The sequence below is a fragment of the Chionomys nivalis genome, chromosome X, assembly GCF_950005125.1.
Source record: "Chionomys nivalis chromosome X, mChiNiv1.1, whole genome shotgun sequence".
Taxonomy (NCBI): Eukaryota; Metazoa; Chordata; class Mammalia; order Rodentia; family Cricetidae; genus Chionomys; species Chionomys nivalis.
In genome coordinates this window covers 53,918,346-53,932,241 of record NC_080112.1, presented here as the reverse complement: position 1 = coordinate 53,932,241, position 13,896 = coordinate 53,918,346, and the positions used below count along the sequence as shown (strand labels likewise).

The 13,896-nt window shown below is 38.5% G+C and overlaps 1 protein-coding gene across 2 annotated transcripts in view; it reads right to left on the bottom strand.

The window, feature by feature from the left end:
* Positions 1 to 13,896, bottom strand: part of Dmd (dystrophin) — a 2,258,623-nt gene that overhangs the window by 329,502 nt on the left and 1,915,225 nt on the right. For both annotated transcript variants that reach the window (XM_057760244.1, XM_057760245.1), the window contains one exon: positions 1,054 to 1,200. In XM_057760244.1, coding sequence (XP_057616227.1) covers positions 1,054 to 1,200 — 147 coding nt within the window. The remainder of the gene's footprint in view (positions 1 to 1,053; positions 1,201 to 13,896) is intronic.

Genomic DNA, 13,896 nt, shown 5'->3' with positions numbered 1-13,896 from the left:
AAGGAAAAATGGGTCTCTAATTTTATGACTAAACAAGTTTTATAGTTTGGAGGCATAACACAGCGTCCTTTGTAGAGGAAATATACATTAATTCTATATCCATTTCTATGTTCCTATTGTAAGACCAATGCTATTCTAAGAACTATGTGAGTCAGCTAATTCAATATTATTGTACCTATGTTGGAGATGAAGGTACTGACAACCATAGAGGTTAAATGACACAAAGGACACACAGCTAATTAATAAGATCCCCAAATCTATGTATTATAATCATAGTAAAAACTGTAATAACACTGAGATCGAGAATGTATAGGGTACTGTAGCCCAAGTTCTGTTCCAATGACTGATTATGCTTATTGCTGTGACATATTTATCATAACAAAAAATCATCAGTGTAGAAACTTATATTATCTTGTCTTCTAGAGGAAAGACTAAAACACAGAAAGATTCACTAAACTGTCTAAGATGCCATGTTAAGTATACATTCCCATTCCCTGTATTTACTATACAAACCTATAAAAAACCTACTTCTATGTGTGGATTGATGATAGTGATACTTTTTCGTAAGATAATTTAATACCATACTATCGACTCTTGTTTCAGTTAGAATTGCAAAGGAAAGGATGTTTTCAGAATTCTAGCAATACCAGCACAAATGAATTGTCCACTAGCAATTCAGTGACTCCATTGTGATTCACCACTGTCATTCATGCGATTACAAGCCATACTGAACTCCAGCTCTCGGACACATCTGAAATTGGATTTAGTAACATTAGGACTAATCAAGCAATACAAAGCATCTTGTTATTATGAGCATCAAATGAATACTCTTTTGAAACAGGTTCTTGCTATATAGCCCTGGCTAGGTTGGAACTTGCTATGTAGAACAGGCTGGCCAGAAACTCACAGAGATTTGCCTGGCTCTACCTTGACGTGCTGAAATTAGAGGATACATCATTATGCGTGGAAAAGGGAGTAACCTTTGTTGCTCCTTACAAACAAACTTTATGTACACGTCATTATCCTATGCCAAGGAGGCCAGAGCATGCCTACCTGCAGAAGCTTCCATCGGGTGTTCAGATCTTCCAGAGTGCTGAGGTTATAAGGTGAGAGCTGAATGCCCAAAGTGGTAAGTTGGCGAGCAAGGTCATTGACATGATTGACATTCTCTTTAAGAGGTGCAATTTCTCCCCGAAGTATCTATGAATTAGAAGACAAAAAAAATTAATCAAAGAATTCTAGACATCTTGGAACTGTAAGACATCTTTCTTTGTTTTGGGTGTAATGTCAGTGATGTTCACTCTACGATCTGAAAGTGTTCATTTGTTAAAAAGCTAAAAATAATATCACTAGTGTATATAGACTGTAAGCTCTCTGGCAATATTAGGGAATAGGCCTGTTTGAAATGTGAATTTTGAAATCAGTGCCTGTGGTGCTTTGGATGAGAATGGCCGCTAGAGATGCATATATTTGAATGCTTGGCCCTCAGTTGGTGGAACTGTTTGAGGTAGATTAGGAGGTCTTGTTGGAGAAGGTGTGTCCATGGGGTAGGGCTTTGATGTTTCCAAAGACCATCCCATTCCCAGATAACTCTCTCTGACTCTTGTTTGCAGTTGGAATGCAAGCTCTCAGCTACTGCTCCAGGACTATACCTTCCTGCTGCCATGTGACCAGCCATGATGGTCATAGGCTTGCCCTCAGAAACTTTTTTTTTTCGAGACAGGGTTTCTCTGTAGCTTTGTTGCCTGTCCCGGAACTAGATTTTGTAGACCAGGATGGCCTCGAATTCCCAGAGATCCGCCTGCCTCTGCCTCTCGAGTGCTGGGATTAGAGGCGTGTGCCACCACCGCCTGGCGCCTCAGAAACTTTAAGCACCGAATAAACTACTTCTGGAAGTTGCCCTTGGTCATGGCATTTTGTTGCAGCAATAAATTGTAGCCAAGACAGTGTCCCTCCCAAAGAATCCTCAGACATGAAGCTAGCCCCTTTGATTAGGTGAGGAAGTAGCAAGAGGCAATAGACATATTTGCTAGTCACTTAAACTTGGACGTCTTCACCCCTAAATGTGACGGAACTAGATTTCTGTTGTTATCATTCATTTATGGTACTTTCTTCTTTATTAGAAGCCCAGATTGGTTATCACACTAGGATGTATTAGTGTTCCAGTTCCTTGGTACATGATTCCGTGATAAGCATCACCCACACATACATTAATCTTTTTCATACACAACGACCCTATGAGACCGGTACTTGGAGCATCCTCATTTCACCTTTGAGAAACTAAACTTGCAGGTCTTAAATTGTGCCGAAATTCTATGGGTAAAAATGTTGTAACCTGGGATACATATTTGGATTTGTTTACTTCAGAGTGAATATTCTTAATTACCACATTATGTTACTCGACACAAAATCTGGAATGTCGACGTGAAGTGACCAATAGAATGCTGCTAGATTCTAAATCCTATGTTTCAAGCAGCAAGGGATTCTTTTCTTTTTTACAATGAGAAGATAAACTAAATCATGCGAGTATATTCATCCTTTGTACCTACTACATAATAAATACTTTTATTTAGGGAGGAAGGTATTTTGTCAGCCTAGGATGACTTTCTGCTCTCATGGTATTTTAGTCCTTGTTGCAGAGACTTTGGAAGGCTCCCATGGGGATTTTGACTGTTTCTGAAGTTTGAAAGCAGGCGTCTCTGATGTGATGCATCATGAGGATCTATTGAACAGAACACTATGCAGATATGCAGAGTAGAATATCATGCATCATAGCTACCCCATCAAGTTGGCATTTATGGATCTTTAACATGATGCATGACAACCAAATGTTCCAACGAATGACATCTAAGGGACAAACTCCCTCACTTAGGAGAACAGTTTATATAATGTAATGTCTGTTCACAAGGACAGCATCACTGAGTTGACTCTCTATTGGACTTGCTTGACCTGGGAGGTATTATTTCCCTGTCTGGTGCTCACTGTTTTTGTATAAAAACATTGTTTGTAATACCCACATCTATAGCTCTTATATTTCTTTTGATTTCAAATGGAAGCTGGTCTGTACATTTGAAACAAGGATGGCATTATCCTCAAATCAACCTGAATACCTTGCAACTAACATATACCATTTACAGAGAATAGAAGATTCTTAAATTGCACTCAGATGAAATATAGCAAGATAATTAAATCACTAATATTTTTAGTGGAGGAAATGTAGATTTATTCAGAAAAAATAAAAAAAGAACTCCCAAGAGGGAGAAGGTCACCAACAGAGGAATAATTTGAACTTAATGTTTAGGTTTAGGACAGGGTCTTCCTATAGCCCAAGCTGGCCTCAAATACAAAGCAACCCTCTTGCTTTATCCTGCAAAGCACGACTTACAGTTTTAATATTTTTCAGACAGAGTCTCCGTATATAAACCTGGCTAGCCTGGAAGTCAATATGCAGACTGGACTGATTTTAAACTCACAGAGATTTACCTGCTTCTGTCTTCCAAGCATGAAGACTAAAAGTGTGTGCCACCATACTCAGCCCCTTCACCTTTTAAAAGTGGCCTTTAAAATATACTAAAAACACAATTTCCTGTGGGGAGGCAAAAGTCTTAGTCTATTACTGATGATCTTAACACCTGAAGAACAGGGTCACCTGTACTGAAATGTATACTTTAACAGGGGAATGTTTGTTACTTACTATATAAAAATATAAAAACCTTCTGCATTAGACACATTTTTACACATTGTATTGGTGGAATGACATTGGAATCACACTGAAATTGCTGCAGTTCCTAGTAAAAGTTATTCCATTTCCTTATGAAGAAATACATTGTTTAAAAGCATCAGCACTAAGTGCCCAGGTAGAAAGGCTATTAATTCCTTTATATGGACATTTGTGTCTCTCAAGGGAATGATTCATACTTATTTTGTTTTCTGCAATGTAAAGGTTAGCAAACAGACTTCTGAAATGTCAATGGAAAAACCTGGATAAGGATGAAGTTGGTTACAAAGTGCAACCAGGTCCTTTTAGATTATCACAGAAATTACTAATTATCACAAATAAACATAAGAGGTTGAATGGGAAACAGGAACCACTGTGGAAACGGCAAGGTGCCAGCATGTCTCTTTGTAAGAAATAGTGAAGTGTTCAGTTTCTAAGTTATGTCATGCTTAGATTTCAGTTTTGATATGTAGTAGGCATGTTCCAATGCGTTGATTCTAATAATTTAATTTTTACTTTCTCTCTTCAAACCCTAGGAACAATTAATACTGAATCGTTTGAAGCTAAAAAGAAGGAAAAATTAATCTCCAGTCCTCTTTACCATTTCATTTTCCTTTTACAATATTCCTTTTTCCTTTTGTAAACTCTACGTTTTAGGGTGCTGTGGTAACATTTTGATTCCTCCTCTGTGCCAATGATAACTGACGATCCCTAAAGTGATCTACAAATAAGTAAAAATGCTTGCAGTACCTGTGTGTGGCTATCTCTTCTCCTCTCATTAGTTCAGATGTTAGTTGCTTGTACATTTCAGCTGTCTTTTGTATGCATGTCTACAAACCTGCTCTCATCAATATTACAATCATAATTTAATTAGCAATTTCCAAAATCAAAGAAACATTTTAAGAGGAAAAAGGGCTACTGTTGCTTGAGAAGGGGTCTAAGCACTTTACAAGAGTTGCTTCACAAAGAAAAATAGAAGTAAACATTGTCAGTTTAGGTAAGTGTAGAAGAGGCTCCAGTCAAAAATTAGGGAAGTAACTCTAAGAATTTAGAAGTCGAGATGAGAATGCTCCCCATGTTTTCTGATGCATTCTCTCTACACTAAAGAAACCAGAACTGGAAATCAAACAGATTGCGTTATCAGTGGCCCTTGTGGAGGACCCCAATCAGTGTATGTCTACTCAAAGAGTCTTCACACACAAGCAAAACATTTGTGACTATTTAAATTTAAAAAGTTTAAGGGAAGTTTTTATTCTGATCTGTATTTAACTCTATTTTTGTATTAACTGCTCAACTATAGTTCTTAATCAAATCAGAAGAGGGAACAGCTATTATAAATTATTTACTACTTGTAACTTCCTATAACTGCTATTATTATTAGGTTTGGCGGTAAGTCTATTTACCAGCTGAAACATCTCACCAACCTCACAGAAGCTTTTCAAATGTCTTTTTATCCACAATTTACTACTACTATTACTACTACTACTACCACTACTACTATTGAGGCAGGCTATTCCTGTGTATTTCAGGTTAGTCTAGAAATTATTATGCATCCTATGTTGGTGAGAAACACATAATTCCTCTTTCTTAGCCTCTTGAATGCTGAACATTTTGACAGGAAGAAATTCATTGATCAGGTGGCAGTCCAGGAGCTGCCTTTGGCTTCTGTCCCCTTGAATTCCCTGTCATGGTGGAATGTACCATTGAACTGTGAACCAAAAAGAAATTTTTCCTCCTCTTTTCAGGGTATTTTGTCATGGTAACAGGAAAAGGAACTAATTCCACTATGTGAAGTGTGAATGCAGGCGCTACATCTTTTAAAGAGATCTAACATTGAGTTAGAATATACTTCAACTAATAGAGATTTTAATATTATATACCTAAATTTATATTTAAATTATTAATACTGCTCATAAAAAGTCAAAAAGTATAGTTAACTCTAAGCAGCATGATGTATTATGTGACTTCCATTAGGTTTTATTCTAGTTTGGAACTTGTAAGTGAGAAAATATCGAAGGGAGCCATTAGACTCTGGGTTTCTTTGAAACACTTTAACATCTGGAATATGCTTTCCATAAAAGAGCAAACAAAGACAAATTTCATTATGACTAATTTAATGCAAGTTGAATTTTCACTTCATTAAATGTTTAATTATAAATACAAAATTGCTGATTTAGAATGATACATAAATTTGATGTCAAGTTATTCTTTTTAAAAAGTTAAATTACCTGTCATATTTTTGTTTATCTTTATGTAGTTAAAGACTTTTCAAGTATGTTTCAAATTATAGTCATCAACCGATTGTGAAAAAAGAAAGGAATTGTCTCTTATCAAAGAAATGTTTGTGAGGAAGTAATTTTGATTTGACAGTTAAAAAATTCTATCTGCTCTAAGACATAGGCCACTTTGGATGATAAGAATAAGTTGAGGGAGGGCGGGAGGAAGTGTGTGTGTGCGTGAGTGTTTGCACAACCAAACACGTGCATGTAGAGGTCAGATGAAGATGTTGAAAGATTTTTTTATTATTGTCTATTTTTTGAAAGGGATCCCTCATTGAGTCTGAAGGTCAGTATTTTGATTTGATAGTTGGCACTGGTACCTGCCTGACTCTATTCCCCAGAACTCTGGTTACAGGAACATGGTGTCATGTTTGACCTCTGTGTGGGTGCTGAGAATCTGAGCTCAGATCCTCTTGTTTTTATACCAAGTATTCCTCCCCACAGATCCCTTTCCCTAGCCTCAAGAATTCTATTTCAAGAGTCTTTGTTTATTCTGTAAAATTGTGGAGCAACAGAGTAGGTATAGTATGCATGGTGTGTAATAAATATTTGCTGAATTTGAAGATGAATGTAGATCAAGTGTGTGTGTGGGGGGCATATAAACCAGTTTTGAAAAAGGTTGTGAGAGGGAGTTGACCTATGAAATGCAATGAGTTTTCTAGATAGCACAGAGAGTCTTTCTGAGGCTGAGGTTCAAAATGTTTTAGCAGAATCAATCTGTCCTAATTCCCTTTTCCAACAATGTTCCATTTGAGAAAGAAGAAAACAGTTGATCCGTGTTTAAGGTTTTGTCAGATGATTGTGGCACAAATACTTAGGGATAAGGGTGTTTCAATTTTAGACAGAATGTGATTGAAATACAGACTGTGGAATCTAAACTGGATTAGGAAAGTAAGGCAAGATGAGGCTTGTAGATACAAAGAAAATAGAAGTGTCAATTGTGGATGCCCAAGATAATGTAAGAGAGGTCAAAGCAGGAGTAGCTGTACAAATAAGCCAGAAGGGAAAGAAAGAATGGACTGTTCAATAAGCTCTCTATTTATATATGTATAGATGATATACATATATAATATATATGCTTAGCTTATATATGTAAACAGCTTATATATATATACATATATATATCTTTATTTGTTGTGGGATATTTGTGCACTGTGTGAAGATATAGTGCTGTGATTCATTTGATAAAAAGCTGAATGACAAAACTAGACAGGAGGTATAGGCTGGATTTCCAGTTAGAGAAAGGAAGAGGAGGAGAAATCTAGGCATATGGAAAGATGCAAGGAGACACAGAGGAAGCAAGACGGGCAGCCCATGACAGAATGTAGATTAATAGAAATGGGTTAGTTTAAGTTGTAAGAGCTATAAGCTATATTAGTTTTAAACCTAAGGCCAAGCTCTTATAATTATTATCTCTGTGCATGACAAATGTCTCTGTACTTAAGAAATGAAAGAGTAACTAACTATATTTTTTTTTCTCTACAAGAAAACCATACTGCATAATTGTTTGTGAACCAAGATCCTGAAAAAATATAGTCCAAACATTCGGGATGTTAGAAAAAGTAGGGTAGAGCCGAAGCAAAGCTAGGCACACAGCTTTTGATGCCCAGTGTTGTAGGACAGGCTTCAGGGAAGCAAAGAGTTAGATAGGGAGAAGGAGAGGGAGAGAAACAGGAAGAGAGACACGGGAAAGCTAAAGCAGATATGGTCCCATTTGGAGAGCTTATCCCCAGAAGCTTTGATGTACAAATTAGACCGTGGTGGGACACATGTCTAAACAAAGGGACTATTTTCTTTTTCACCTTTCATGGTTTTAAGAAAGACAAGATGGGTAGAAATTATTCCTTTTGATTGAAGGATGTCTTTTTGGAAAAGGATTACATCCTGTAACTTCAGCATTTAACATTCAGAGACACAGGGGAAGGCGTACACCAGGTCAGTGAAGGAATCTGGCTGGACCACTGGCAGCAGTCAATATAGCAACTAAATTCATCTAACTAGGTGTTCTCCACGACTTCAGGCACCTTTTTCTTCATATTTCCCCATCCCAAGATCTTTTTCATGTGAACTTTCATTTCTAACACTATGAGGCTGGCTCAGAGCTTCAACAAAATGGATGTATTATCTTTTACATAATGTTGAATACTTTGTTTCTTCTAAATTTTGAAGGACAGACTAGAACAATGAGAGATGAGTCAGTGTACAGGTTACAGGAGCTCAACCCTGTCTTTAGTATCACATTTTTCTCTGGTAGAGACACTCTTGACAATAAATTATGCCAAAGAAGCGTGTATTAAAAAATAGAATTACAATTGTATTCCATCACCATATCATTTTTTATTTTAGTAGCCTGAAGGCAAAATATGATGTGATTTCATTGTCTCCCTTGCATTCAGTTTTCAGGACCATTGCAAACTTTTATATTTGGGCATGATAGCTTTTGACAAGCAAACTGAATAAGTACATAAATAATAAAACAGAACAAAAACTGATGATCTAGATGTAGCATAATCAGGACAACATAGGGAAGGTTAAATTAAACAAATAGAGAAATAAATGTAAAGTTTGTTGACATGAAGAAAATTTCATGTTCTTATTTCCCAAGCAATTATCAGTAATTATATTTTTACTGATCTCAGACTCAGCACGATTCCAAATTTGTGATACTAGAATAGTAGAAATTGGCTGCTGTATGTTTAAGTTTGCAATATAGAACCAGTTTTTACAAATGAGAAAGAATCTTTCTCTTCTTTTAATGTAATTAAAAATAGTCCACATCCACACATAAAATTTTCTTTTGAACATTTTACTTTTTGCATAGACTGAAGTTTGAGACCGAGCCTCACTATAGAGCACAGATGTGAACTTGTGGTCCTCCTCTATCAGCCTGTACATTCTTCATCTGCTATGTCTTAGAGGCTTCCACGAAGACTTAAACCCAGTGGGTTTTTGTTTATTGGGTTTTTTGTTTTGTTTTTTTCAGACAGGGTTTCTCTGTAGCTTTGGAGCCTGTCCTGGAACTAGCTCTTGTAGATCAGGCTGACCTCAAACTCACAGAGATCTGACTGCCTCTGCCTCCCTAGTGCTGAAATTAAAGGTGTGAGCCACCACTGCCTGGAAAACCCAGTGTTTTTAAAACAAAGACCAAAGCATATATTTACTCTTCAATAACAATCGTCTTCTTAAAATATATTTAAAAAGATTTACTGCTGGGCCAGGTGGTATATAACATTAGTCCCCCAAACTTGGGAAGCAGAGGTGGTCAGATCTCTGTGAGTTCAAGGCTAGCAAGGTCTATGTAGTGAGTTCCAGGTTTCACAGAGGAACCCGGGCAAAAATGATTTATTTTTGTACATGTGTGTTTGTCTGTTTGTATATGTTGATGTTTATGAAGGCAGAAGAGAGTGCTGAATCCTCTCCTCTTGATGGCTGTGACCTGGACAACTTGGGTGCTCAGAAGCAAACTCAGGTCCTCTGAAAGTGCAACCGGTGTCTTAACCATTGAAACATCACTCCAGCTTTACCGCATAATTTGAGAATGAGAAATAGGACATCATTTACCATAGAGGAACGACTGTAACTAAGTTGAGTTTTTTCATTATTTTGTGTGTACTTCATGTGTGTACATATGTATAATGTGTGAGGGTGAAGCCACTTTTGTTTGCACATGCAGAAGCCAAAGGTCAGCATCAGTGACTTTCTTCAATCTTTTGAAAAAGGGTTGCTCAATGAACCTGAAGCTTGTTGTTTCCAATAGATTGGTTCTCTCAGCAAGCTCCCAGGGTTCTCTTCTCTTTGCCTCCTTAGTGCTCGGGTTCTAGATGTGTGCTGTCACACCAGGATTTTTTATACTGAGTGCTGAGGATTTGAACCTAGGTTCAAATACTTGCAGAACAAGGATTTGCCCACTGAGCCATAACGTCAGTCTCAGGTTTACCAGGTTTTTAACAACAACAACAACAAACCAAACCAGTTGAAAAATCTTAGTTACTTCAAATTTCCTTGAATATTTAATTCTGTAGTCCAAAGTCTGGTTGCTAATTATTTCTCCTTTATAAAAAAAGCAAGCAGAGTTTCCTGCCATTTCACTAAGGCTACCAACCCAGAGCAGTGAGTCCCTGACCAGAGGGCAGGCCTCAAGGTCCCCGCCAGGGAAAGCGGGCCCCTGCTGCTGGGGCTGCAGTCTCTGCTGTGATCTGCTGGACCTGCTCTGCCTGCGCCCTACTTCCCTTAGTCCCTGGCTCATTGGGGCATCCAGGAGTTCCTGTGTAGGTGCTGAGAAGTTTCATCGGGACGGGTGAGTGTGTGCTATCCTGGGGCGGACTGTCCCGGTAGAGAGCACAAACACCCCTCCCCCAGCTCCTGCTGCAGGGCTTGCTCTCCTACACACCCGCCCCCACCCCCACCCCCAAACCTGCCTTGTCTGCAAGGTCCTTAGCTGTGGAACAGTTTCCTGCCATTTCACTAAGGCTACCAACCCAGAGCAGTGAGTCCCTGACCAGAGGGCAGGCCTCAAGGTCCCCGCCAGGGAAAGCGGGCCCCTGCTGCTGGGGCTGCAGTCTCTGCTGTGATCTGCTGGACCTGCTCTGCCTGCGCCCTACTTCCATTAGTCCCTGGCTCATTGGGGCATCCAGGAGTTCCTGTGTAGGTGCCAAGAAGTTTCATCGGGACGGGTGAGTGTGTACTATCCTGGGGCGGACGGTCCCGGTAGAGAGCACAAACGCCCCTACACTAAGGCTACCCAACCAGAGCAGCGGGCAGGCCTCAGCAACCCCCGAAAGGGAGCGCAGGCACCTCCAGCTTGTACTGCAGTGTCGCCTGTGTTCTACTGGACCCCGCCCGACCCCTTGCATTCGGCCTTCTTTACGCGGGTCATTGGAATACCACGCATCCATATTTTGGTGTTGAGGAGTTCACCTGGAAGGGAACGAACGGTTCCTGCCCCTACACTGAGGAGATACACCTAGAGAGTTAGTCACAGCAAAGACTGGTCCAAGACATCAGGCCTCTCCTGGCTCCATTTGAAGGAAAAGATGGGCAGGCGCCAATGCAAGAATTCCCCCAACAACTTGAAAGGCAACGTGACATCACCAGGATCCAGGAATCCCGAAATGAGAAGTCTAAACCCTAATACAGAAGAATTAGAAGAATTCGACTCAAAAGTGAATTTTATGAAAATAATAGAGGACCTTAAACAGGAGGTGAAAAACTGCCACAACCAATTAGAGATTACAAACAAAAAGGTAGAGGAAATGAATAAATATCTCAAAGATACCCAAGAAAACCAAGAGAAACAAGAAAAAGTAATCAAACAGGTAAGGGAAACGGTTCAAGACTTGAAGAACGAAGTGGAAGTAATAAAGAAAACACAAACCGAGGGAAGGATGGAGATGGAAAATTTGAATAAACGAACAGGAACTACAGAGACAAGTACCACCAACAGATTACAAGAGATAGAAGAAAGAATCTCAGACACTGAAGATACCATAGAGAAAATAAACACTCTCATCAAAGAAAACAGCATAACCAACAAATTCTCATCACAAAACATTCAGGAAATCTGGGACACAATAAAAAGACCAAACCTAAGAATAATAGGGATAGAAGAAGGAGAAGAAGTACAGCTCAATGGTCCAGAAAATATATTTAATAAAATTATAGAAGAAAACTTTCCCAACCTTAAGAAAGATATTCCTTTGAAGGTCCAAGAAGCATACAGAACACCAAATCGACTGGATCAAAAAAAAACATCTCCTCGTCATATAATAATCAAAACACAAAACATACAGAATAAAGAAAGAATATTAAGAGCTGCAAAGGAAAAAGGTCAAGTTACCTATAAAGGTAAACCTATCAGACTTACACCTGATTTCTCTATGGAAACCATGAAAGCCAGAAGGTCCTGGATAGATATACTGCAGAAACTACGAGACCATGGATGCAAGCCCAGACTACTATACCCAGCCAAGCTTTCGTTCACTATAAATGGAGAAAACAAAGTTTTCCAGGATAAAAACAAATTTAAACAATACGTAGCCACAAATCCAGCCCTTCAGAAAGTAATTGAAGGAAAATCACAAACCAAGGAGTCCAACAATGCCCACAATAACTCAGACATCTAAAGACCCTTCACCAGCACAACTTGAAGAAGGGAAACACACAAACTCTACTACCAAAGGAAAGAAAGAAAGAAAGGAAAAATGACCGGAGTTAACAACCACTGGTCATTAATATCACTTAATATCAATGGACTCAACTCACCTATAAAGAGGCACAGGCTAAGAGATTGGATACGAAAACAGGATCCAACATTCTGCTGCTTACAAGAAACACACCTCAACCACAAAGACAGACATCTACTCAGAGTAAAGGGCTGGGAAAAAGTTTATCAAGCAAACGGACCTAAGAAACAAGCAGGTGTGGCCATACTAATTTCTAAGAAAGTTGACTTCAAACTAAAATCAATCAAAAGAGATGGAGATGGACATTTTTTACTCATAACAGGAACAATTCACCAGGATGAAATCTCAATCCTGAATATATATGCCCCTAATATAAAAGCACCCACTTATGTAAAAGAAACGTTACTAAAACTCAAGGCAGTCATCAAACCACACACACTAATAGTAGGAGATTTCAACACTCCTCTCTCACCAATGGACAGGTCAATCAAACAGAAACCTAACAGAGAAATAAGAGGATTAAGAGAGGTAATGAATCAAATGGACTTAACAGACATCTATAGAACATTCCACCCAAATAGGAAAGAATATACCTTCTTCTCTGCAGCTCATGGAACCTTCTCGAAAATAGACCACATACTCGGTAACAAAGCAAACTTACACAGTTACAAAAAAATATCGGTAACCACCTGTGTCTTATCAGATCACCATGGATTAAAGTTAGAATTCAACAACAATGCTATCCCCAGAAAGCCTGTGAACTCATGGAAACTGGACAGTCAACTACTGAACCTCACCTGGATCAAGGAAGAAATAAAGAAAGAAATTAAAGTCTTTCTTGAATTCAATGAAAACGAAGACTCAACATACTCAAACCTCTGGGACACTATGAAAGCAGTGCTAAGAGGAAAATTCATAGCATTAAGTGCCCACTTAAAGAAAACGGAGAAAGCACACATTGGAGACTTAATAGCCCACCTGAAAGCTTTAGAAAGAAAAGAAGCAGACTCACCTAGGAGAAGTAGAAGACTGGAAATAATCAAATTGAGGGCTGAAATCAACAAAATAGAAACACAGAAAACAATCAAAAGAATCAATGAAACAAAAAGCTGGTTCATGGAGAAAATCAATAAGATTGATAAACCCCTATCCAAACTAATCAAACGGCGGAGAGAGAATACGCAAATTAACAAAATCAGAAACGAAAAGGGAGACATAACCACAGACTCAGAGGAAATTCAGAGAATCATTAGATCTTACTACAAAAATCTGTATGCCACAAAATTGGAAAATGTTATAGAAATGGACACTTTTTTAGATAAGTACCATATACCAAAGTTAAACCAGGACCAGGTGAACAATCTAAATAGACCTGTTAGTCGCGAAGAATTAGAAGTTGTTATAAAAAACCTCCCCACCAAAAAAAGCCCAGGTCCAGATGGCTTCAATGCAGAATTCTACCAGAACTTCCAAGAAGACCTAATACCTATACTCCTTAATGTATTTCACAATATTGAAACAGAGAAGTCATTGCCAAATTCCTTTTATGAAGCTGAAGTTACTCTGATACCAAAACCACACAAAGACACAACCAAGAAAGAGAACTACAGGCCAATCTCACTCATGAACATCGACGCAAAAATACTCAATAAAATACTGGCAAACCGAATCCAAGAACACATCAGAAAAATTATCCATTATGATCAAGTAGGCTTCA